The sequence below is a fragment of the Dromaius novaehollandiae genome, chromosome 3, assembly GCF_036370855.1.
Source record: "Dromaius novaehollandiae isolate bDroNov1 chromosome 3, bDroNov1.hap1, whole genome shotgun sequence".
Taxonomy (NCBI): Eukaryota; Metazoa; Chordata; class Aves; order Casuariiformes; family Dromaiidae; genus Dromaius; species Dromaius novaehollandiae.
In genome coordinates, this window is record NC_088100.1 from 73830333 (window position 1) to 73858032 (window position 27700).

Consider the following 27700-nt stretch of genomic DNA (forward strand, 5'->3'; position numbering starts at 1 on the left):
CTTAGACAGATACATGTGATTTACAACCACTCAGACAAAGATTTCTGGTCCCTTCCTCAGAAGACTACACTTGCACCTCAGTTTGGACATTAATGCAGAGCAACTGCACATGGGGATGTGAGGCCCCAGTGACATGCACAAAGAGATGAGAGAAGCTGAAACTGGAGCTTGGTTACTCTGCCACTGCCTGACCTGCCCCAGAGGTAGACGGAGCTGTGTACAGGGCTGCCTTTAAGCAGGAGAGAAAATATGAGGCAACAGGTCAACATCCATCTGAGGCTTAGAGCTAAAGGATCCTTTCCGCCTTTTCTGCTACATGAGATGGAAAAATGTTACATACCTTATTATTCAGCAAACTATGGTTGATCAAGAGAGGATGGCAGAGAGAGGGACATATACAGATAGATGTGTACCTGCAGTCAATCACTTACTTTGGATTTCCAGCCCCTGGTTTCTTTCTCCGGAATATGTTGAGGAAAGTGTTGGACTTGCAAGGTGCCTTGCCATCCCCGACGTGCATACGCACCACGTCTGAGGTGGTGAAGGCACTGCGGACATTCCTCTCAGGCTTGGCTATGATGATGTACATCTTGGGTGTGAACATGCACCCCAGGGCCACTGTCACGCTCAGGCTCACTGCAAAACAGGTGGTGATGATCTTGTAGTTGCTCCCAAAATAAATAGGCACGAAGGCCAGCCAGATGATACAAGTGGTGTACATGGTGAAGGCAATGTACTTGGCCTCATTGAAATTGGCAGGCACGTTGCGAGTCTTGAAGGCATAGTACGTGCAGCTCATGATGAGGAGTCCATTGTAGCCCACGGGAGCCACGACGCCTAAGTTGCTGGTGTTGCAAATAAGGTAAACTTCCTTAATACTGGGGTAGGAGAGGATGGGCATCGGGGGCTCCAGGATGATCAGCGTGACCACCAGTGTCAGCTGCACGCTGATCAAAATGGAGGCAATGACCACTTGGGCCCACGCGCTCATGAAACGTGGCTTGCGAGTACAGATCTTCTTTTTACTGCCTGCCAGGATGCGTGCAATGCGGTTGGTTTTGGTCACGAGAGCAGAATAGCACATGGCGGAGGAGAGGCCCACCAGAAGGCGCTGGAGGTAGCAGGATGTGGTGGTGGGTTTAGCTATAAGGGTGAAAGGACAGATGTAACCCAGAAAGATGCCAGCAAGGATTATGTAGCAGAGCTCCCGGCTGGAGGATTTGACAACAGGGGTGTCCCTATAGAGCACAAAGATAAGGGTGACAAACATGGTGACCAGGATCCCCAGGCAGGAAAAGACCACAGCCACAATAGACTCTATATTGCTCCACTGGAGATACTTTACAGGGATGGGTTCACAGCCTGCAGTGTACAGAAAAGAAACAGAGTGTTAGAAAGGTATCTGCTCAGAGGAAGAACAATTTTTCTGGCTCCCAAAATAATCCAAACATTTGCTTATGCCTCTGTGGCACGGATTATTAAAATCATATTACAAATGAGTGAACTGCAGCATGGAAAGGTTTAAATTAATTATTTTCAGAAACAGCCATTAATTTGGGGTGTCCCAAATATTTGTTCATGATGCTATAAAGGGAAACGAGGTTTGCAAATTTTCTTCTAATTTTTGCCTGGGAGACTTGCTGATAAACCCAGCATATCAAAGGCAGAGGTGGGAACAGAACCGAGATAAACTCAGCCCCATCCCTTAATTTCAGCAGGGAGGTGATTGTTAGCAGCTGCTACAAGTCAGAATGGGCCGTTCAGACTAACTCGTGTTAATCTTTAGCAAAGTCAGTGTAACTTGACCCACTGCATTTTTCTAAGTGTGATTTTATAAGAAAAACTCATTAGAGATCTGTTATTGACAGAAAAATATAACAAAAATCCAAAGTCATAATGGAATTACAGGATAGATACTGTATCGGCGCATTATATTTCTGCATTTTTATTTTCTTCACAGTATCTTATCTTCACTTTATCAAACGAAAGGGCCAAGGGCTCACTGTTTTTTCTCCTGTTTTTAAACTCCTTTTGCCATCTCCACTAAATAATGTGATCCAAATCTTGTGGAAAAGTCAAACACACAAAATACACATGCTTTTAAAAAATAGCTGGAAAGGCACCCCTCTATTGCTAGTGAAGCCATGCAAATGTAGGTGTCAGTGAGAGATGTTACTTAACTGGCACAGCTCTCTCCCAAACTCAGGTTAAAGCAGTATTTATAGCTGCTTTCCTCACTAGGCTGGAGATATAATATCAGCATAAAATTATGTAGCAAATAAAATCTTCTATGTTAATTGGATGTTACGGTTGTGAAGTCAAATTACTCAGAACCTTCATTCTGGTATTTCCTAATTTCTCTTGTTGACTTAACGTCGAGGCACTTTTAACGTGTTCCTGGGTATTTTTTTGAGATTTAAAAGAAAATCAGAATGAATGACAGAAGAGTGCCTCCATGGGTCATTGGCAAAGCTGGGACCTTTGCAGGTATGGCTCACACTCACGCTGGGGAACCAGTGGAGCGAGCGACAGCAGTGGGAGCTTGGCAGCCTCTGCCTGGCTCAGAGGCACCGGCCACATTCGGTGCCCTTCTGGTCCAGCGCCGAGGAAGGGCGCACTCAATAATAGCCACCCTCAGTGGTTAGTCCTCTCTACCCAGAGCCTGCAGCCCTGCGCTGGATCTCCTGCTTACCTTGTATCCCATGCTAAGTATCCGTCTTCTACCCTGGTCTCTGTCCTCCTCCAGTTTCTCTTGGACCCAGCTCACCTTTTAGCTGCATGTGCCTTTCTCCTGCCTCTCAAGCATCTGCCCTCCCAATCCCTCACCGTCCTCATCTCTGTGACCCCTCCAGTTCAGGCTTTTTCCTCGACCCGGTCATCTCTCCACCCAGCTGTCCTCACTACAACCACTGCTGGCCTTGCTGTTCATACGCTGGACTGGCTGCTCTTTCTCTCTGCCTATCAGGGTTGTTGGACATGTCTGGGAAGAGAGGGTAAAAGGCTTTGTAGTCAGTGAGCTTGGAATAGAGGCATTTTTTCCCTCTTTTTAAAAATTTTTTGTTTAGTTTTGCTGCTAAATCTTAGCAAGGGCCCTGATACTGTGATGAGCAAAAGTCACACTCAGGTCCTTCCTCCTCAGTATGGAGTGTATCTACAGAGATCAACCTGTATGAGCCAAGAGCTTCTGAGGCCCAGAATTTTGCTCAGTTTAGATGCATCTTCCATAGGTTTACAAAATAAATCACCAAGTGATACGTCTACCAAAATGTAAAGTCCTTGCTTCCAAATACAGGAGAAGTAGCAAGAGGTGTGGATCAAGGCTGAGCAAACACAGTTTAGCCGTAACCTCATTGTGAGAAACAGAAAAAACGTTTTTGTTGAAATTAAAACAAAAATCAGCCTGAGGCAGAGTCCTGACATGGAAAATTTCTGCCCGAACTTTTGAAGTCTGCCAATGTCATATGAACTGAAAGAATGCCTTATAATTCTGTACTGTCTCTCTCTGAGGGTACTGAGCAGACTAATCGACAGGTAATGCTGTCTATCATGTGTAACACCAAAACAATAGAAATGATGCTCTGTGTGTGCAGCTGCAGGTATTATTTTATAAACAAAAGCAAATCTGTTTTGATCAGTGTGGTCTATTCAAGCCTCAGATAGGGGAAGGAGAGCAGTCTTTCTAATCAGTATTTTTATGGTGAAATGTAGCTGAAGAAAAAGCGTTTTATCAGAACTGGAATCCTCTGGCCGTTGGCTACAGCAACACTGAGCTGGATTCAGTTCCCATTCTGATTTAACAGTCAATTGATGGTCAGGAGCTGCTGCTCTTTGATTAATACCCACAAAACTCTTTACTTTACCATGAAGCCACTCTGTGGATGCTGGAAGGGTTAAATTTTAATTTATACTTTAAGCTTAGCAACATCAAGCCATACTCTTATTCTTCCGTGTTAAATGATATGTTCAGAGCCCTGATCTTAGCCATTAATCTTAGCCCTGATTCAGCATGGTAGTTAAAACTTTATCATTTGCTCTAAGTTTATTCTGTGTAAGGTTTTAGAAACTTGTTTAGTTAAAACAGTGCAATTCCTGTGCACAGGCAAGCTACATATGCCACAAACATTGCAAAAAAACCTGCCTGCACTGCTTTTGTGAGCAGACGGTTGTCGGTTGTCAGCACCTGTGAAGGTGGGTCATTTCCCAGCTAGGGGAAAGTGTGCTGAGGAAGCTTGCTGAGGTAGGGGGAGGATACCCAGGAAATCATGTACTTACAAGTTAAAAAAAAAAAAAAAGAAAGCAGGGAATTAGTAGAAAAAGTTTCCCAGTTAAAAGTTGCTAGTAAAAAGCTGTTTGATAGTTTTTATCTGGTATTTTCTCTGCACTTTTACCATGAACCACTTCCCAGAGCAGAAGGCTAATCGATTTCTTTAATGATATTCATACTGCAAAGCCAATAAGATACTCCAGGATGTTTTCTGAGGTCATTAACACATCCCAGGTAACTGATGGCCCCAAACCTTTATGATTCATTTCATAATAGCGCTGTAAAACTTCCTGTCCTACCTTGTTTTACTGCTTATTTAAGACGAAGAGAATTGGGCTTACTAGCTTGACATTCATTCTTCTTCTACAGCCTCTGATACTATAAAAGACATCTCTTCTTCTTGGCACAAGGCCTGAAGATACTGGTTTTAATGACTATTTCTCAGGTCAGGTGGAATGGATGGTTTATATCATTTATGGTGAGAAATCCTTTATGCCTGCTGACTTGTACTTCACTGAACACATATACCAGGGAAGCAATCTAGAAATACTTTACATTTAAAAATAAGGTTAAAATGTCAGAAAAAGACTGCAGAGCAACAGAGACCAATATCAAAATAGAGAATGAGTATCTTGAGAAGCATGTCTTAGGGAGTGTGATTATTATGCACTCTGCATTTCTTAAAGGGACTAAAGATTTTAGACCCTCCATCTGTGATGGAAAATGGGACTAGAACTACATTCATTTTTAGCATTTAAGATTTAAGGCAAAGGGAAAAACAATCTGGAATGTGAGATGTTAACGTCTGTGTCTAGATGCTATGGTGACTGGCAGGGTTTAAATACAACATACAAAACGAAGCTATAAAAACACATTTCATGGGAGAAATGCTGGCAAGGTAAAAGATTCTCAAACTAAATGGTACACGTGATGACTCCAGCAAAGACCAAGAGTCAGAATTTATCTAGATCAATTTCCCCTGTCTAAAGGTTAGGATGGCCTCAGCTTCTCTTCACAACTTTGCACTTTTTGCAGTTCAGGTAAATGACTCAGGGATTAAAAAAGAATTTTTTCCTCAATTAGACAGGACAAAGATGCTGTGCAGGAGCAGACTGCCATTTTGGCATTCTCTAGGAAATCAGCGGATGGCTGCGCTGTCATTTGACTGATGTCACTGTGATTTTAGAACAGCGGCAGCCCAGTTTCCTTGCTGAGATGAAACACAAATCAGCAGGTCACTTACTGATTTCATTAAAAGTTAATAGACTGCAACATGCCCCTGAGATTTTTTTCCAGCAATGATGCTTTCCTCAACTCCTTTCAGCAGTGCCTGTCATTTTGACATGCTCCCTTTTGAGCTATTTTGGGCAGCTGGTAGCACTGAACCATATTTGCTCAAGTGCACATTGATCTCTCACTATGTTCTTGTTCTGCTTTATTGATTAAAAAGAAGTCCCAATCTTCTCTGCACAGGAGATACAAACAATTCTGCAAGCCTCCAAGACTAACAGAGCCTGATTCTCTATGGATATCTGTTTTGTAGTTAGTAGACTTTGGTGTTTTAAGAGGTCGGGGTTGAATTTAAGCTTTTCCAATGGTCAGGACATTTATAAACGGTGCTGCAGATTTTCTGGTGTCTAGTAATAAAAGATCTTTTTCCAAAACTGGAGCCCTTACAGAATGCATTTTTTAGGATCTCCTCTTCCTGCAACTCATTTTCATGAAACTTGTAGGAACTGAACGATCGTCTCCTGACCAGTGTGGTTGAAATAAGTTCAATCGCTCATCAGAGAGAGAGGGAGAGACAGTGTGTTGGGGGCAGAGGTATAGGATACAGGCAGACACACATATATCTGGGACGTGACCATAGCTTATTTTCCATAGAAAACCAAGGTGGATAATGTGCCAACTTACCCAGTTTATTGCAACTGATAAAAATTAAGTTAGAGCTGGAAAAAGTTGGTGAAATATCCAGCTTCCCCTCCCCAAAGAAATCCCTCTCAAACCTCCCGTGACTTCACTGACTAGCTTAACAGTATCTCTTGAATCCATCTAACCAATGATCATGTACTTTGCCTATGTGTTCAGTGCTGCAGGGAAATCTGGTTGCCAGCCAGTCATATTAAAGGACAAAGATGTGACAAGCTGTGCAGTTGATCTTCAGCTAGGTAATCAGACTGTTCTTTGTACAAGAATGGTGTCTTGTGAATACTGGCGGCCAAGACGTGCAGATGAGTGTAGGGCAGAGGTGCCAGTAGTCTTTTGCAGCAAGGCAAAGCAAACATCAAGGTCAAGGTGGCACTTCTCAACATATTAAATCTGTTTTCTTGGGGTAACAATTACTGCAAAGCCCAGAGCGGGGGTGGGGAAAGTGGTGTTAGCCCATTGTTTGGTGCTTACAAGGACTAGGTTTGTCCTTGACTGGTGTAGAATAACTGAGAAGGGTGCCACAACATACAAGTCATGCAAAGCATATGCACAGAAGAGACAAATTCCATCTGTGTCCCTCCTTTCCACCAGTCTTTCTTGGGATTTTCTTGCTATTTCCCTTGGTGGTGGGTACGATCTCTATGCTAAAAGGAAGTCTGGCAATCAGTTACTGGATGCCTAGAAATCCCAAATAAAGTATTACAATTATCTATTGCATAGTAGAATGTGCAAAGAGAGTATCAAGTCAATCTCTCAATGGTGCACTGAGCTCCTGCGATAGTAATCACTGTCAACATTGTAGCACACACTACTAAGTTCATCAGTAGTGTTAACAGCTCCATCAATGCTCTTGTTAACCAAAGGGGAAGAACAGACAGAATATGTTGTTTCTTCTTGATATGAATTTCCCTGCCTTTATTGTCACCTGGATCTTCTCCCTCCTGCTCTCAAAGTGAGCCAGACAGTACAGTAGTTTTCACTCACCCTACACTGTACTGGGATGTGTATTTAAATAGTCCCTTTTAATATCTTTGCGTACTGCCACCTTACTCTCTACCGCGCACTGTTCTCCCTGCTTCCTAGTGAATGGCGGTGTATTTGGAGGGAGATGTCCCTACCTGTCAGGTCAGCGTTCGGCCACCAGCCAAGCTCACAGGCTTTGCATGTGAATTCATCCTGAACAAATTCATTCTCCTTGCAAGCAGTGCAAATCCAGCAGCAGCTCACTTCTCCTTTCCTGATCACCTGTAAAGCAAAATATATCCTCAGCTATGAGCCTTTAAAAGATGACACAGCCCCCACAGCAGATAAGTACCACCTGCACTGTGAAAAATATCACAGGAGATCTGCATGTGGGACATTTCTAACAACTAGAAAACATGAATCCTGATTCTCTCTCTACTTCTTTGTACTAAAATTTATGTTTAGGAGTTAAAGGATAGTCTCTTGGGGAAATTCTGTTTTGTTTGTTTGTTTGTTTTTCCTGCTGAGGTAAAAGGCACCATTTTCCCTTTCGATATGGAGGCACAATGAGCATTACATTTGCAACTGAACATCAGAACAGATTAAATCCAAGAGATAGTTAAGGCCAGGATGAGCAGCTCAGCCCACATGTGATATCTATTGCATAGTAAAAGGCAGTAAACAAAGGCAAAGGTTAGAACAGAGAGTGATTCATGATTCTCTCTCTCTCTCTCACACACACACACACACTGTATATATATACATTATATATATGTGTGTGTGTGTGTATGTGTGAATATACACACACCCGTATACATTCAAATTTTCATTTACACTGAAGTCTTGTTGGGTGTCATTCCACAAATGTAAATAGAAATTAAAATAAACACAAATTAAAAAGTACACTGCTAGAATGATGTAATGGGACCTAGTAGAAAATAAAACCAATATGCAGTGACCAAGAACATGGTCTGGAACAGCTCTCATGGAGATAAATGTCCCTGAAAGATATATTTTGCTCTGCTGTGAACACCGCTATGTGTAATGGTCCTCTAATGCAAAGATTGTTTCCTCATCTTGTCTGCTTGTTTCATTATGCTGAGGCTGAAAGAAAGGTTAGGGATTTCTTCAGTTCATGAGGCTCTGACAAGGACTCCGGCTCTGTTAGCTAGAAAGGAGAAATCCAGCCTCCTCTCCAGGATCTTCCCATCCATCTACATGCAGAGCTAAGTGAAATACAAATTATGTTGTGAAATATGAAATTGTTTGTGTTATTGAATGCTGGCTATGTGGGCTTTTTTTTTTTAACATTTCCTCCTGCAGTCTGTGGAGGGAGTCCAATAGACTTCACTGAGAACTGGAGCTGGCGTTTTGTATGCATGGTGTTTACATATACACACATACACAAACTGCACAATCTCAACAACAGGGACAAGATATTTTGGAGGGCAGTAAATACTAATATTGTTACCCCTCCAAGATTGTTTGAGTATGTCACCAAGCCTTTGCCAAATCATCAATCATCTATTTCTTATAGGAGCCCTATAGTATTAAAAAGCTGCAAAGGTACTAATAAAATGATATTAGAAATGCAAGTCTGTTCTAAGAAGGTGATTTTCCTCACTGGCCTCTTATCCTTTTAAACTTACTGCACCTATAGCATTTTGATACTGGTAAAACATGTCTTTATCTCACCCAGGCATGGCAGGTGGCAAATTACTTGTTCCTTGTTACAAGTGCTACTGTTTGATAAACAGAGAGTGATTTCATTTGTGTATCTATACCTCCTGTTGTGAACATTAGACACAAACAGACATTTTTTTTTCTTTTTCTTGCAGGTTTTATTGCTGGAACAAAGTACTGGATTACCATGGGACACGTTGTTTTAAGAATCAGCCCCTGAGTGGATCACAGCTACTGAAAGTTGTAGGCAATGGCTGAGCAAATGTCTTCTTCTTGTTCTTTTCCACATCGGGCAAAATTGAATTCAAATCCTGTGACACTGTAAGATTCTGCGTCACTATAAATGGCAATTGCAGGAAACATGGATCTGTATATGGGATTGTAAGAGTAATATGTTGATCTAGGAGTCTTTCTATAGTTTTGACTTTCCTAAAGAAAAGGAAGTAATAAGTAACACCCATTATTTCCCTCAGCTTGAATGAAGCTTGTTTGGGTCTGGTGAAAAAACATTGCTTGGTTATTCACATCTCAGTATTAGAATGTGGGTTTTTCTGGACGCACAATGTATCGGGTAGCACCCAATGCACACCTTAATCTGTCCCTTCCAGCAGGGCTCGCTGCACACGGAGCGCACCATCCCACTCTTGTTCATCTGAACCCGGTCGTCATCAATGTTGAGCACGCCTTCGTGCCAGGTGCCAATGAGGACATAGTCGTAGCGGTTTGGCTCTATGTACTGCAGGTTCATGATGTCATACCTTCAAGGAAGAAAAAGAGAAAACAAGTCACATCCTCAAGCACTTTCCTGCAACATGAAGGCTAAAAATTTACCTTGCCCATCTCCTTCTGCCTCCCCCCAAATTTATGTCTTACATCACCACCTAATTCCATGAACCAGAGTTTCAAGAAAACACCAAACACTATAGGATTTGCAATACAATTTTAGGAAATGATTGCCACATAATTACTGATTGCCTGCCCCATTGACATGCAACCATGGAAACAATGTGTGTCCAGGAAGAACTTTATCTCCAAGAGAAGAAGCTCTGCTGCAGATGTACATGTAGGCACTGGCTGGATTGTGCTTTGTTCAGTCCTTTTTTGGGATGACTTTAACATTCACTCAGTGACTGCATGCAGGTTAGTTGTAGGATAGCCCTGACTGGGAACTCTGAAGTAATCACTCAGTGGAAACACCCAAACTAGTATGCTGAAAGTTAACCATAAGCGTTAGTTCAACTATTTGCATTACACAGCCCAGTGAGACTGTTGGGAAATTTAGCAGCCCAGGCACAAAATTTACTTCCTTGCCCTAGGTAGGTGGAGCAGAACTTAACAAGGTTAATGTAAAGGAAGCCTAAAACAGTGCTACAATAAATATTCATCTTCCCTAACTCCATCACTGCACTTGGTGTGTTGGGACTGGTATGTGTGTACATCCCTTACTGCTAACTGCTTGGCTCCTGCTTTCACTCGCTGAAGGTGGCCTGGGCAAAGCAATGATTAAGTAGGGCAATTTCATAGCAGGAAATAAGCAGGAGCGGGTGAGTGAATAGTGGAGAGAGCACAGGGAGAAAGAACCGTGAATGAGGATGGACCTACATGCTGGGCTCTTCAGAAGAGAAGGTGGGGGGGAGGTAGGCAGGGGAGTGCTTTGATTAAAAATGGACATGAGAAAGAAGGCTGCAAACCAGAAATCATAGTTTGGGCTGAAAACACAAAAGATCTTCTGCTTTGCAAGCCTAGGAGTCACTGCCTTGTTTTCTCTAGTTCTCTGGAAAAAAAATTTCTAGTTTTTAATGAATGTTGCTAATCTGTATTGGCATAGGAATGAAAGCTAAATAAATATGAGCCATAAATAACAACTGGGATGCTTGGGCAAAGGGAGAGCTGTATCCAGTTTTTCCTTTTCTCCGCTGAGGTTCAAACATGCAAAATTCCAACTCTATGCAGTTCACAGAGGGACAAGGCAGAAGAACTACTCTCTAAATGTGTGCCTTGTATTAGTTTTGGGATGTCTCTAGTCAATGATAATTTAAAGAAGTGCATATTTACAGCCATGTAGACTTAGACCCCAGTTTTGTAAATATGTATGCACAGACAACACCTGTGCCACTGCAGAGCTCCACTGAAGTCACTGGAGCATAACATGTGAAAAGGGACTCCTGCTAATGACTTCAAAGGAGCTCCAAGGAGGTGCAGAAGCCCAGTTCTACAGCTCCATGTTTGGCAAACAGCTGGTAATTGAAGAGATCCTTAAAAAGGGGGAAAATTTCAAAGTCACCAGAAAGCAATTCCTCCTCATATCCCAGATCTTATAAAGGAAGGGCATAAGGAAGGAATGCTGTCCTCAGGAAGCATTGTGAAGAATCAGGATAACAAGAAGCAATAATTGCAGGCTACTTTACAATGCAGATGCAACAGACAGGAGTAAAATTGAGCAGTAATGTACCTGGCTCTTGCTAGAAAGCAGAACCTACTTGGTTTTTAGTGTGACCTTGAATTAGACCGATACACAATCAGTTTCTCTGAGCTGGAAAATGAATTCTGGAAGGAGAATAAAAGATTACTAAAAGCTCACATTCCCTAATGGAATTTTTCAGCCTGCACAGATTGTTTTCATTTTTGCAAAAACTTATTACAAGGCACAGAATGGAATTAATGCAGAGATATGATTTCAAGTTGAAAGCCATTCTTATGCTTTCTTATAATACTGTTCCCTTCTCTATCACTTACCCGTCAACAAATGAAGTATGCATACTAAAAGTTCTTACACAGTCTTGCATATGGCAAGTTGTAGTACAATGCATGCAGCTTTGAGATGCAGCTTGAATTTTAAGTGAAAAAAAAATGATCTGAAAAATACACTTGGTGTATGGAAATGTGCCTAGATTCTTCATCCTCTCCTTTTCCTTAATGAAAAATTTCTGCTGGAATAGCTCGGCCCATACCCTATCTCACACATGTGCAACTTTAACACTTTTCAACAGCTGTGTCCAAGCTAAAAATGGTCTTCCCAAAAGAAGTAGGTTTCGAAAGAGTTGTGAAGCACTAAGAAAATGAGGATCATGAAGGCAACTGCATGTCACACACATATGGCAGCACTTACAGAACCAGTGAAAATATTCTGCACATAAAAACCCTGAACTCTAGTTTTAACATAAGGACAAGCTCTCAGGTATATTAGGAAACGCCATGACCATGTAGGTGGGGTCATATGAGTAAGTTCCTTGTGAAGTGAGCCATACCATGAACCAGCTGGTCACAGGCACATTTACTCTGAGGTAAATGATAATTAGTCTGAGGTAGCTGATGTTACCTTTCTCCATAGCCATGAACTCAACATAACATCGGTGCTGGCAGTAAGGCTTCCTGTGCTAGAAGGCAGAATGGCAAATAGCAAATATGACACTGGGACATAGCTGGCCAAAACTACCACCTATGGAGCCTAACTCCAAAATAACCAGGCATATTTGCCACACTTTCCTTTATATACTATATATATTTTAAGCCTTTGTGTTATGTGTTTGATAATTTCCTCAAAGTGTTGCAGTTGGTAGAGTTGCCATGTTTGTAGCCAAGGCAGTTACCAAAGCTTTTGAATTAGGTACTGTTATATGGGTCTACCTCCAAGTCTAGTTAGGGTCAAATGGTCCCTAGTTTCTGTTAACCTGTGAACATCAGCATTACTCAGCACAGCAGAGGTCCTGTGTAAGGATTCAGAGTTCTTCTCACAGTTGTCGCATCAAAATTTTATGATTAGAGGCCTGCGCAAACTGTTTGTCCAGGAGGGGTTAGTTTCTTCATGCTTGCCTTGAGCTTTTATAAAAGCCTAGAATAGACAATAGTTTTAAATGCTCTGTCCTAAAATACATGGATCTAAAATACATGGATGCACCCTTCATAGGACGAAAGAAGGATTCGGGGTGGACTACTGCATCCCTCTCTAGCCATTTCTAGGAATTTGAGTGATATCATTACTATGGAGAAAGCAAATGGGATGTACTCAATGAAAGCAAAAAGTTCAGGAATTTTACCAGATTGTTCTTAATGACACTATAGTGAGCAAATAAAGCTGTTGATTTTCGAAAGCCAGATCCAGATCATTTGTGCTGGAGGCAATGCAGACAGTTAAGTGACTACATCTGTGCCCTTCTAACAAAGTTCTGCTTTACATTTTTGAATAAAAGCCCTTCAAAGAAAAGATACTGAACAAAAGAAATAGACCCTGGAAAAACCGCCTCATGCTTTTTAATCTTATTGTGATAAAGCTTTGAAACCATGAATTGAGTCTGAAATCAAAAAAGAGTTATCGAAAAAACCTTTGACAAAGCTGCAAGGAATTCAAGACAGGGAATGATATCAACGTCAGGCAAACATAACTACTGGCATGTCCACCTGCTCTAGCCCTTTCAAGTGTAACTAGGAGCTTACGTGATTCTCTTGCTCAGAGAACCTCAAAGATTTTGAAAATAATATATGTGAAAGTTTTCTGGCTTCTAAGCAGGAACATAGCTTTATTTCATCTTGTAAGCCAATTTGTTTAGACAATATGGCAACATAATGTTGAAAAACTTTACATATTTGTGTGACATTCTTGCACTGAGATATAAAAGATGGTGAATTAGACAATTCCACATCAGGTACCCTTTGCTTTATTTCAGTGTTGCATGTGATATTTAGCTTTTTGTTTCATTAAGGCATAAAAATTCCTTTGGGTATTGATACAGCAGTACAATACATTCACCTATCCACAAAGCAAGCTTCTGTTCCACAAAGCAAGCTTCTCTGTGGGGCTGTGGAAACATTGGTAGAAGTCTGGAGTCATATACCCCTAACTATAGTTTTACATGGACGTAAATTACTGCTGGTCTCCGAAGATGTGACGAGCTGTATAGCTGATGTTTCATTACCGATGCAACACCACTATTCACTGATGTGCTATTGCCCATGTCATAAATGCCACAGACTGATACAAGGATTAAGGTATAGATAACAAAAGATTAAGTGAACTTTCTTGTCCAAACTTGCTAACTCCAGTTATGAAAATGTAAAAGAGAAACAGAAGAAACTCTACCTAAAATAACCCACCAAATTCTAAATAGGCCAGGGAAGCAGGAGAAATGAAACTTGCTATAGACCAAAATGATGGAAGGAATAAGATCTATCATCCTGACCTACTCAGAGAAATGTCCTGATATAAACTTTCCAATTTTTTGAATTTAGGAACTGCTCCTTCTAATTCTGGACTTGGTACTAATCACAGTTGCACAAATGCTCTCAGATAACAAGACAATAAACAAGATTTCTGCTGAAACTGAAAAATTACACCTAAATATCAAGCCAAATAACTGATGGGCAGACAATGCACCATACACAAAGCTGGTGCAATGCTTTTACAGAGAGAAATTGTATGTAATAATCTTACAGCTATGCTATTTAAGTTATATATATACAAATACAAAGTAAGCAGCACTCAATGAGAAACAAGATCAAAATGACCAGCTTTTTCTTACTATTTCAATGTAAGAAGCTGTTTAAATATACCTACTGTTCAAATATAACAAGCAATGCAAATAGCAAGTGGTGCAAAAGTTAGTCAGTCTTAATAACAGCGGTCAGCAATAGAAATACTCTTTGAAGGCATGTGCTAGACTGCAGACTCTTATTTATTCCAGAGCACTCTCTTTGTTCAGTGTTGGCACTCAGATGCATTTATTCAATATGCCCAAAGATGGAGTGAGAGAGTCTTTGATAATGCTTTAATAACTCAGTAGAAAAACTAACCTAAATGAAGTATCTCCTGAGTGAGGATCAATTAATAAGGGATTGTGTTCCTCAGCAGTTGAATTAAATTTATTAAAAACAAACCTTCAAAAATAAATCTATTTGTGGGGCATGTCACTTAAAATAGTTGGACAAAACCCACGGTAATAAATAAAGAGGAAAAGATTTCTGTCATCTGGCTCCCATAAGAGAAACAAAGGCAATGTGCGAGTCCATAAAGTTGCTATCTCTCCCATTTCTTGGGTTCATACTGTGTCTACTAGAGAAGGGGAGACAGTAGCAGCTCCCATGGCTCGAATTTACTGGACCCAAAATGAACAAAACACAGTACCTTCTGGCAAATGAAGTTATTTGTCCAGCTCTTCTCAGACCTACCTTTAAACTCTGGTACAGCTGGGCTCATCTGGAGTGAAACAAGTGAAGGAGAGCACACAGGACTTCAGCAAGCAGAACTAAATAGTCTCCGGCAGGGATGCTGTGCTAAGTCCCGGGGGCACTTGGAGCAGCCAAGATACAGTTGGAAAAGGATGTACTCTACAGCCCTACCTTCAAAAACTTAACAAGCAAATGCTTCATTAAATTCCAAGCACTTGTACTGAGCTTCGCGCATACTGGAGCACTGGTACTGAGCCCCAGTGGTAGCTCGTACGCCAAAACTCTGCAAGATACAAGGTCTCTCTGGAAACGCTGGAGATGTTTTAGGCTGCATTGTAACTCCAGTCCTGATGCAAGCTGTAGCTATCAATATATCATGTGTTACCAGTGTTATTCCTGCCTACTAGTAAGACTAACCCAGATAACTTGGTTTCTCTCTCGCAGTATGCACGCTGCATGCTTCAGCAAAACAGCCAAAGAAATCTCCATCACCAAATGCAGCAAACATCCCTCCCACGCCAGCAGATGGTTTAAGTAGCAGGGATGAAACATCTCTTTACCTTCCAGGGGCATCTCCCTTTTCATCAAACCAAACTTCTTCTCCAGAAACACCAATGAACGAGGACTTGAGGAGGAATTCCAAGAGTTTGCTGCCATCAATTGGCTTCATAGCATCACACAGCCCAACATGTCCAGGGCAAAGGGAATGATGCATATTTTGGAGGCCATGAGCCATGGCATATATAGCATTGATGACAAATCCCATTTTACTGTCCTGCACATAGTTTTCTTCTAGGCTTTCATTGCCTACAATAGTGAGAAAAAAAGTGTTATAAACAAAGATGAAATAATAACATGAAAATACAAAGCAAAGTGAGAGATTAAAAAGGTTTTTTTTTTTTCTCTTATAAAGTTTAAGAAGCATATAGAAAGTGCTAACAGGAATTTTAATTAAAACTTTTTTTATCAGAAATCTTTAATTCATTGAATTGGCTCATAAGAAAACAGTTTCAGCAAATTGCCAGCTTTAATTTGTTCTGTGGGCAATTTTTGTTTGTGATTTCACAATGTTATTTATATTAATAAGGGTTAAACATCTGAACACCAGAATGAGACATTTCAGCTAGAACAGTTTTTTAAAGGTAATTTGACATAAAATTTGACTTTTTGTCATATTTCAAGATTTTTTTTGGAAACTCAGATTTTTGAGGGCCAAGATAACAATTTCCCTCTCAGTGTTAATAAGCAAACAATCGAAATCAGTGCCACCTCTCAGGTTATCAGAACTGATCAGTCTAACTAAAAGTAGTAGCATATATGCCAATTTTGGATTGCTACAGAAAGTTAAATGAGGGTCATAACACTAAAAGATTTTTATATAACTGCAGCTTAAAAGATTCCGTATTAACACACATTGAAGTCCCTGGCTGTTGAACAGAAACAAAGTGGCAGCGAAAGCTTTTCCCAGAGGTTCGTTTTGACTCTGACCTGACATTCAGGCACAGCCAAAGGGTGCCATTTGTGGCTGCACTTCAAGTCAGACCCTCCTGGGGACTAGGCTATTCCCCCATTTGCCATCACGAGCTGCTGAACACTGTCAGCACCGACCCCTAGTCACAGAGGACCTGAACCACACGACTCCCGGGCAAGCTGGAATTAAGAAACCTCTCTATTTTCTTTTCATTCCCCTGAGTTGTTCTATCTCAATATGCTCAAAGCTGCAATGTGCTTTTATCTGTAGACCTGCCACATCACTCAGTGCTTAACAGGCATTTGCCATCCAGTCTCTGTTACTTTGTCTAAGTAACACCTTGTCTGCACTAGAAAAGTAGGATGTGTGAGAGACTAGGTGTTAACTGACACTTTTTAAAACTAGGTTGGGGAAGGTAGTTGTCATTTTAGTATGAAGAAAAGAGGAAAATCTACAGGTTTGCTGTAACTTTCAAATTAAAAATATAGGTCTTTATCATAATGTAGATATGGTATGGCTTACAAATCAGGCAATGAAGACAATCCTCAAATTTATCCTTGGAAAATACTCTGATTTGGTAGTTATTCTCAGCTTGCTTGCCCTACAACTCAGAAATGTCATCTGGGGGTTCATTAGGACAGCAAAAATCTGTAAGGTAGAGAAATCTAGATTTCTTTCTGGGTCTCCCTGGCATAGGCTGTGGGTGGCAACTGGGCAAGAAAGTCCTGCTTCAGCAGCTATTTTCCATATGATTTGAGCATAGCAAACGGTTGTGATGGTGAAGAAAAAAGCATGGTGAAAATCACATAATCTGACCAAATTTTGTTTGCTCTTCACCCTGCTGTACCTTCGCTGCCGCCACCACCACCAAGCAAGCAGCAACCAAAGAAACATTTCCCAGGGACAACATACCTGCCACTTTCCTTGTCGTGAAAGATTCACAGCTCCCATGCAGATCACATGAAACCAACACCATTCAGACCCATGGTCAGAAATTAAGTGAGAATTGAAATGTTGTATGTAGCCTGACAGAATATGTGCGTGGATTGACAAACACCCAGGAAACACAGTGTGTATCAGGGCATATACAATGTACCACGTATAGTAAGCATGGACTATTCTAGACATTAGTTGCATCAAGATGTTAATGTGAGGTCTGAATATATTATCTCTAGGTGTGCTTTGTCTGCTGATTAGCTTCTTGGGATTAACACACTATGAATTTATCACTGATTCTGCTTTCTTGTAGGTAGAAAATGAGTGGGTTCTCCGTCCCCATTTGAAAGAAAGGTGGAAAGCTCCTGAGCTTGGCACAGCAGTTCTCTCTTTATTCTGAAAATTAGGAAGCAACTAGCTGAAGAGGTCACAAAATGACTGGTAAGTCACAGCACTCAATGTCAGCTGTTTTCTTCCTGTGAGTTTATCTCAGATACCTCTTTAATTCCTCAATTAATTTAAAAAAAGTAAAAATTTCAGTATCGATGACACTTGCAGGAGTAATGATAGCATCCATATGCTTTCCCTGAGGCAAACATTCATATGGCTGCCAGAGATAGAAGACTAAATGTAACAGAATTTGCCAATGTTTTAAAAAGAGGCCATTTTCCTCAGTTATGTATTAACTCAGAAAAGTATGGATTTGGTTGCTCATATTTAAGTATAGTATGCATGCCACCAAAGAAAATAAATATTTGACAGTGGAAGGATTTGTTTTTGACTAGTTAGGAGTAAACATCTAGCTTACATTGAGGCTATAAGCACATAGTTCCACGCTGGAAAGGTGACTGCCTTGTTTCACTTATAGAAATAATTGTACTCTAATGGAAAGTAATATGTGAAGCCTCATTATGGTAATAAATAACCCACAGATCAGTAATATTATTTTCCCTCTGTATAAATAAGATATATCCCAGTAAATCTACCAGAGAAGTCACATGGCTTACCTAAACTTAACTTCCTGCTTGCAAAATCTATTTTACTTCATTTTCATTACTACAAATTATTGACATACTTCATGTATTAGTGCTTTTAAAACTCACTTATGACAATGCAGTAACAAATTATGGTTTTTTGAACAATTGAGATCATACAATTATGTTCAGCTGGAGATAAAACAGGCAATCTGTGTTCACTTAGTTTTCACAGAACAGGTTTTTAACAAATGTAACAACTATATGTTGTATGTTATGGGGCTTCTCTGTAAAGTTGTTAGTTTTTCCTCAATATGCCTTTTAAATGTAACAGAAAAAGACCAAAGCAGAGCTCTGGATTGTGAGCCATCTTTGCTTTTTTCTCTCCCTCTCATCCTTTGGAAAAAAAATCATTGAGCTACAGAGGCTAATGTGAACACTTGGGTGAATTAGCATTAAAAATAGAAAAGTATTTTGTTAGTTTTCTTATTTTTTAGGGACTACAGTTTTCACTAAGCAAAGAAAAATTCTAAGCCATGTGAGTATTGGATTAGTTGAAATCTGAAATTAGGCCTGGAAGAATTCAGCTGTCCTAAATTTCATCCTTACTTATTTTTTTTATTGGATGCAATGCAAATCTTCCTGTTACGGTTTCCTTTTAATAGTTCTTCTTCTTTTTTTTTTTTCTTATCATAGTTTTGGTTTTATTCTCTGTTTCCATCAGCTGAGTCTTAAAGATGAGAAGGAGGGCATGGTATATACACACAGAGACTACTGAAAAAAACCCAAAAAACACCCTTGCTGTACGCAACCAAAAGATGCTTCTAGCTCTCCTAAAAGTAATACCTAGATAGAGGGAGGAAGAACATAGATCAGATCAAAATTTCATGAAACTCAGTGTGACTCTTTCTTTTGACCATAATATGCCTCAAATCTAAACAATATTATCTTCAATTAGATACTTACAAGGAGCTGAATGTAAAGCAACCATGAATTGAGCCTGACACCTTTGCTGTGAAGTAGGTAAGAAACTACTTGTGTTCTGGAGAGCAGAGCGGATACTTGTGCAAATTTGACTTGACAAACTGCAATTAAGAAGAAACTACACTATTAAAATTATGGCTAAAAGTGAACTAAACTATAAAGTACAAGGTAAGGATAGGAAAAGTCTATGCTAACATTCAGTAAGAGTTTAATCACAAAGGATTATTTATTTGCAGTCCTCAGAGAAGTTAGGGCAGGAAGGAATATGGGAGGAAAGAACTGTAAAAACATTTTGGTTTAAGACTCTGATCAATACCTAACCAGTTGGTAAATTTTGAACAAACACACACATTTGATAAAGAACACAGTCTGTTCACAGATAACTCTTGATTAGAACAAAAAGCCAAAATCTGCTGAATAAAATTGTTATAAATGATAATGTTTGCTCTGGAATCACCAGATAGTTACAGTGTTTCTTACAGAGCAAAACTAGCTCTTATCTGCTGAATATTCAATGTCATATTAAAAGAGATTTTATTGCCTTGGTCAAGTTAGCAGCTATTATGAAAGCTCTCCTCTTTTCTGGCAGTCCTGAAAGAGTTCTAAAGGTCCTCTAAAGGTAGAAATGTCATATACGGCCTCCTCTTTCTGTGTCAGTCTTTCTTAGGATTGAAACGCATTGTGGGTGGCCCATATCAGATGTCAGCTTTGTTGCCAGTTGTATGGTGATAGCCTACAGTCTATATGAGTGCTCATTTAGGCAAAGAAAGCATTTGTAAGCACAGTCAGAGCTAAATCTCCCTGGAAAGATATTAAAAAAAAAAAAAAAAAAAGAAAAAAGAAAAAAGAAAAAAGAAAAAAGAAAAAAGAAAAAAGAAAAAAGAAAAAAGAAAAAAGAAATGTCCTCTAATTGGGCTGCGTGTATAACAACCTAGCACCAAGGCAGCTCAAATAAGAGTAAAGAGTGCTCTCCCACAACATGCCGGCAGCAGAGGATGGGTTACACCATCACCTGGTAGAGCTGTATCCAGGCTTGCAACAAACTGGAGAGATTTTGGAGGCAGATTTCTCATACTCTCCTTCAGTACCAATGTACACTGCTTTAACCAACTACTCCGAGCTAACGTGCCCATCTGGCTCTGCAGAGATATGCTAGTGACACAACACACCCTTGGAAAATAATGGAAGTAACATATCTCGCAGTGCCTTGCATTAGAGAAGACCTGACAAACCTGGGGCACAACACAGTTGTCTCATCTGGTGGCAACCGGAGGATCTCGCAGGGAGTGGGGCGGGAGTCCAAATGCTGAACTGATCAGTCATTTCAAATCTAGGTCCCTAAAGGTAACAGCTAGTGATTACTTTGTCATCTAAATGACACACGAAAGATGATGAGCAGACTTAGCCTTCTTTGATTTTAGTAGTATTTATGGGTATTTGGCTTCCTGGAAAATATTAGGTCACTTTTATTTGGATGCTTAACTATTTAATTAGGGTTAGGACAACTAAGGGAGAAAATGTGATCAATTATACATTTTTGGTTTTGTCACTAATTCTAAGAAAATAATTTTTTCCTTTTTTTGGGAAGGGGTTTAATGGTTAATCCTGTGAATAACCCAGACAACCCAAAATTTTCTTAAATAATTTTTTCAAAATGCTTCTTTTGTTTAAACTTATTTGGCATTATCAGTTTAGATGTTTTATAAAATTGCCAGTTCTTTCATTCTTGCATTCTATTATAACGTCTCTTACATTTTCTGCGAACGAAGATAACAACATAATTATTTTACAAATTTCACTGTAAGGCATTGCAAAATGAATTCCATAGATTATAAAGTCTTTAAATGTAATTAGTATAGAGACAGCATGTTCACAATCTGCACACTAAATGGTGTGTTCTCTTCGTATCATCTTTTAAAAAAGGGCATTTTATTCATTGTATTGCATGACAATGAAAGCTGAATGAAATTCTTATCTCTTGACGGTATAGAGAGGCATTCTGTTGAGTCCACTGAGCTCATTATGCCCAAATATAGTCAAAATGAACAAAAGCAATAGGTCAGCATAACAAAAGGAATTTATTTTTGTTTGAAAACTACCAAATGCCTGTCTCTTTCATATACAGCTCCAAGAATTTTTTAAGTTGTGTTTTCAGAAGTAACTGCCTGTTATCCAGGTGATTCCAGCTGCAGCTGACTGCATACGAAGGAGGGCCTGGGGAACGTTATCTAGTGATTAGAACAAGGAATTGTGAATTAGGACTGCTGGCTTCACTTGCGTTATTGTCATGGACTGTCTCAATGATCTTGGTGTCTCTGTGTGCAAGCTAGCAGGACTGCAAATAATTTGTGAAGAACTGTTTTTTTGTTTTACCAAGCCAAAAGAGGTTAAGAAAAAAGAGGCTTTGTTTCAAAATGAATTAAAAATGGTTTGTATTTTTCATACCAGAATGATAGTCTGAAAAACTGGTCACAGACCATTATAAATCATTCAGACTACAACAAATATCATTGTGGCTTATTCTTCATTCTAGTATGGTTTCTGCCCCACAATAACTAGGTCTTTTACTGTTTTTCTAACAAAAGCAGACATTATGTGTAATGGTTACGTCTTCACTTCCTGCTTTGATGTCTTTGCCTTTGCAGTAGGGAAGCAGGTTCAAGAAGCGGCTAACTACACTGAGAGAGATGAGAGGGTTCTGACAGAGAGAGAGGATGGTAGAAGGGCTATCAAAAAGACACAAGATAAAACAGGTAACTCAATTCCCATTGTTTGTGAACTATTTGTTTGACTGGATGAAACACCACTACTTGTCAGGTAAGGGTGAGGAAGGATGTATTATTTAAGAACAGGGATCTTTCTTTCACTGCCTCCTGAACACCATGTCACTGATCTATACAAAATAATGCAATGCTCTCTATAGGATAGTAAGTTGCTCTGCCTTGTGGTAAGGCTACAGGAAGGAGGGCTTTCACTGGGGCAGCAAAAAGGAGTGAATATCTTACAATCTGTGGGTCCTACACTAAATTTGAAAACACTCCGATAAATATTTGAAATCTTACAGTACTCATGAAGCAATAAATGGAGTTCAGAGGGTTGCAGACTTCATTTTCAGGATGTCATTAAATCAGAAAGGTTTCACTTCCATTCTTCAAATGGTTTTTATTTCCCCAAGCAAAGAGATTCTATTCATGCAATTATAGTTGATGTATTTTTCCCTGAAAAACTAGGATACAGTTACAGTTACCAGTTGAGATACCCTGCTGCTTTCTTTCTGAGCACAGGGAGATCTATGGATCTCCCAGATAATACTGTTTTGTTAGATTCTGTGAATGCTGCCTTTTAATTGGGATTAGTGTACTTCCAGTTTTGTATAAAAGCACAGAAAGAAGTGAAAGCAGTTCAAAAACTGGGCATTCAGCAAAAGCCTCAAAACATATTCTTTCCAGAGTTCTATATCCAAAACATCAACGGGGCCATGATTGCAGCAGCATCTGTATGCAAGGGGTTATATATTTTCACTAGCAAAGTTGGATAAATAACTATTGATCCTTCTCCTGAAATAAAACTGCTGGAATTTAGGAGTTTTTTTTTTTTTTTTAAATTTACTTTCACCTGAATATCTCTAACAGAGATATGGCTAAAGGAAACCAAAATATGAATTCAGCCATCAAGAAGCACAGGTTCCCCTTCACTTTAGATGTCTAACACCTAGACTTTACAAGATCAGTCCCCTTTTTAGACATATTATGCACCATCAGCGTCTTCACCTTCTTTGCCTGGTTCTTTGAGGATGCCACATTTTTCTTCACTGTTCAAAAAGAAGTGTCTTTCCTTTTGTCTCTCCCTGTGTGTCAGAAGCATTGGGGAAAATTTTAATTAAATTTACTGTCTTGGTTCTCCGTATCATGTTATGAAAGTATATCAGGGCTTTAAGAGCTTAGTGTCAGAGACTCTGGAATGAGGCTGGCATACACAAATACAACAGTGCCACGGTGAAGCTGAAATATTATGAGGAGGAATGACTGCACAAGCTGCTGACTCATGCATTAATCAGATGCACAGAGAGTCTCAGTGTCGCTATAGACTGTGCAGGAGAAGGAAAATTGAGCAGTACTGACAACCATAAGCCAGTCTAAACTCACAGGTCCAGCCGCTGCACCATGCGACTCCGGAACAAAACAAGAGGAATCAGATGTCTTCACAACTGCTCCTGTCTTTCCCAGTCTGCAAACTTTGCTTAGCAGCTGTAGGAGCCTGAAGCTCACTTCCCCTCTTTGCCCCTTCTGCCTCTGTCCATGGACATTCAGCCTCTCACACAGCTACTTGACTCCCAGAAATTTAAGGTGTAAACGCCAAGTGACAATGCACGTAAGTCACTCTCACACTGACTGTGCGAGATGGCAATGCTGTGTTCAAATGTGCCCGTGCCCTAGAGAGCATAGGTAGCTTTTCTCTTACGGCTCCCTCCTGCTGAACCAAGCGGAGCCAAGCCAGGGGGGTGAGACTGTCTCTTGCCCAATGGTTGACTGCAGCATCAAGGGAAGAGGAAGAGTGGGCATGTCTGATGTCTGTATGTGACTGTGCTGGAGCTAGTGGGCAGAGGGTTTTTGGATGAGATAAGATATATCCACAAACACTCCCAGCTGAGGTGCAGTGCTGCAGCCCTTCTCTGGCTTTGGGAGAGGCTGGAGAGAAGCTGGAGCCCTTTACAGCAGCTGGCGGCGTGACTTGGCCAGTCTGTGTCACTGGAGTGGCAGGCAAGAGGATGTGAAACAGGCCTGCAGCAGAGAAAAAGATCCTTTTTCCTGCTTCTCCATAAATCTGCATCTCCTGCTCTGTCTTTGTTCGCCAGTGGTAAAAGAAAGCACTCAGGAAGGAAAACGCACCACTGAAGGACCAGGCTAACAGCACAGCTGGAGGCATACCAGCAACCCCAGGTGAGCGTGCTCTTCCTGCTTCACAGGGCTGCCCCTGGCGAAGGGTAGCTTGGTACCATCACGGGTTTGCACATGAGCTACACAGATTATTCCCACACATTTATAATTCCTGTCAGTAGGATCAGAAAGAAACCAGTCAGAGAGCTGAAAAGTTGCAAGAATATGGCTGGCTACAAAAAGTGTTTATGATGAAAGGAAGAGGAGCAAGGAATTGGACAATAGGCAGAGAAATGTCTCTGCAAGGTGATGTATATGGCACACTGCAAATGGTTACAGAACTCTTGTGGTGTTAAATATGGGTTTGGAAAGATCTGCTTATAGCAGATGGCTTGACAGAAGCTCACCAACCTAATAAAGCTTCTGCAGAGGATGATGGTACGGCCAGAAGCCCGTGTGTTTCTTTCTTCTGGGCTAAAATTCTGTTGACTTAATACAGAATTTCACCTAACAAAAAACTTAGAGTCTATGGCCTTATGAAGGTGAGGTGTTGGGATTTCTTCTACTCTAATTACATCTGCAAACTGATGTTTGAAACCTCTTATGATGTATTGTACAGATGCAATGCTGTAAGCTGTTAAAGGCTTGGCAGGAAATTTGAGCATTTTTTCTCTTTGTTCCTGGCCTTCAGTGGAATGATCCTGATGAAATAGCTGTGCAGTGAAGACTGTTTTTTAATGAAAAAGAAATCAGTGGAAATTCAGAGTATAGCTCAGTGTAGGAAAAAAAACCTCTCCCCCTAAATCTGTGATACCTGTGCTCTTGCAATATGATCAGCATGAGAAATAGTGTTAACAGAATGTCCAACAGCTGCAGAACATTACCAAAAAAACTGACAAGAAGGTTAAGTTTTAAGGTTCTGTTTACCTCATTTTGGCTATTATCTTAATCCCTGTACTTTGGAATTAACAGACTGGAAAAGAGCAGAAGAAAATAGTTGTCCCTATTTGGGATAAATCAGTCTCTGTATCTTGGACTTTCAGACAATCACAGTTCACATTTTTCAGTATGAATTCAAATGTTTTGAAAAGAAACATCAGTTTCTATTTATGTACCACCTTTTTAATGGCTGTGTTCATGCACCAGATTGAGACTTTTACATGCAGCTGCTGTAATGCACATAAAATTATGAACTTCCATTGTTATGCACATTCTAATGAAGATGCTTGGAATTAATCTATCCCAAACAGAGAAAGCTGTAAAGATATTTAACCTACTTGATGATCAGAAAAATTTATATTTGGCCCTGCTAGCATATGGAAATTCATCCCCAAATAAAATGCTATGATTACCTATTGGAAGATTGCTGGAATTGACTAGGAATTTGGCAGAAAATGGCAGTGTTTTTTCATTATCTAAGGTCAAATACCCAACCATAATTCGTGGTCATATTCAAGTATTAAAACTGGAAAGCAATAACACTCCACTTGTGATTCTGAACTTGGGGAATCCATCAAGCTGGCAACAGTTTACTCTTAAAAAATTATACTCCAGTTCAGCTGGTTATAAAATTAAGATCTTATTTGTTAATAACACTAAATGATATGTTTATTATAGAAACAGTCAATACAGAAGATAAAATGAAGTGATTCCAGTGTTTTTTGTAAAGACAGACAATAATTATTATGAGCACTTGATAAATAATTATTATGAGAGCTTGAAAAATAATTATTATGATTAATTTGTTTTTCTTAAAGCTGTACTGTTTACAGACTGCCTGTAAAATGACCACATGTTCTATTATTTATTTGAAATTATTATTTAACTTCCACAGCAGGTCATTATTTCTCAGTTCCTGTTTTAATTAGAAATGAATATTTCATCGTCTAAACAGGAATAACATATGCCAACTGATTTTTTTTTGTTCCTTCATTGAATGATTTGTACATGTAACCAGCAAAAACACTGATTTCAAATCCAGATATAACATTTGAAATCCATGTTATTATTTAACTAGCTGACTCAAATTTAATACTGACAAAGCCATTTGAATGTCAAGCTCAGCCTTCATGTTTCAATAATATAGGAAATAGCACAGTTATTTTAATGGAAGATTTACAAACAATATGAATGGAAAGGAGGGTTTATTGCATATCTGATCCAGCACAGGCCATACTCTGAAAAGGTATCACGGTCCCCCAGCCCCAAGTTATTCTCTGACTACAATTTTGTTTTCTTTTCTTCAATTCTTTTCTCTTCTTCACTTCATGCCCTTTTCTTGGGAATATGATATCAGGGAATTTAATTAGTTGCCCTTATGATATGTACTATAGCTACTTTTATCCTTCTCAGTTCAGTGATAAACTGTCTCTGAGCCTCTTTTCCAATCTCTGCAGGGTTCTGCAAAAGCCCCTGGCCTCCGCGCCTCCGACACCATTTGAACATGATCTGTTAACATTCCAAGGACGTGAAATGTGGCTGCTTTTCTTGCTTCCTTTATGAATTTCCCAGTTAACTTATTCCTCCTGTGCCACCCTGAATCCTGACCCAGTCTGTCTAAGGACAGGATTTGGCAGAGTCTGTGTACTACATGACCTTGACTTCTGTGGAGAAACCATATATATAAAAAAAAAGCCCAGCCTTCCATTTTCCCATCTTCTTCAGGTAACCTTGCTGTCTTATTCACACACTCCATTAAAGACATATTTAGAACTACTATTCTTAACAGGTCTGTTATTTGGAACAAGTCTAGCAGTTAATGAGTTGCAGCTCTTCTTAAAAGAGACAGAAATGAATACAGTTAAATCAAATTCGTTTACAAATTTAAAGAAGTACTTGCAGATTTTTAATGTTTTCTGCCCGGCTTTAATCATGACTTCCACAATTAATAAATGCAATTCTTGAATCAGATACCCTTACAGGCATCCTATTATAACACACAATGACTGGCAAAATGAGAAGTACAGGAAATAGAACTGACTAAATTTCAAGTGTCATGCTTTTCATATGAAGTCTGAGACTTTATCTGAAAGAGAGAGACAGAACTCAGTAATTGTGTTGAAGCTTTCAGAGCATTAAACACCTCAGATACTTAAATTATGAACTTGAATACATATTCAGGCACCTAATTAGTTGACTTGATTAATACATGAACTTCTCTAGTTGCTGTTGAATTCCATGGGAATTATGAGAGATCAGTACACTTAAAAATCAGGCCAATTTAACTAGGTCTCAGAGCATGGACTTCAGGAGCCTAATTTTGGGCATCTTCAATGGAAAATGCCAGTTCAGAATTCAAAACAATGCAACCTTCATATTAATCATAGAATATATGACCATGGAATGGGGCAAAGAAGTTAAGAGGAATCTAGTGTCATTATAAGTTAAACACTCAACACCAATTCAATACCCCAAACATTCATCAGGATCTTTAGACTGGGGAAAAAACAGGATGGAA

General features: G+C 39.8%; 1 protein-coding gene across 5 annotated transcripts in view; it reads right to left on the minus strand.

Annotated features, from left to right (window-relative positions):
- The window catches only part of GRM1 (glutamate metabotropic receptor 1), a 195415-nt gene that overhangs the window by 31114 nt on the left and 136601 nt on the right, over positions 1-27700 (minus strand). For all 5 annotated transcript variants that reach the window (XM_026100282.2, XM_064509191.1, XM_026100283.2 and 2 more), the window contains 4 exons: positions 15562-15808; positions 9429-9597; positions 7312-7438; positions 432-1362 (listed from right to left, as the gene is read on the minus strand). In XM_026100282.2, the coding sequence (XP_025956067.1) occupies positions 432-1362; positions 7312-7438; positions 9429-9597; positions 15562-15808 (1474 nt within the window). The remainder of the gene's footprint in view (positions 1-431; positions 1363-7311; positions 7439-9428; positions 9598-15561; positions 15809-27700) is intronic.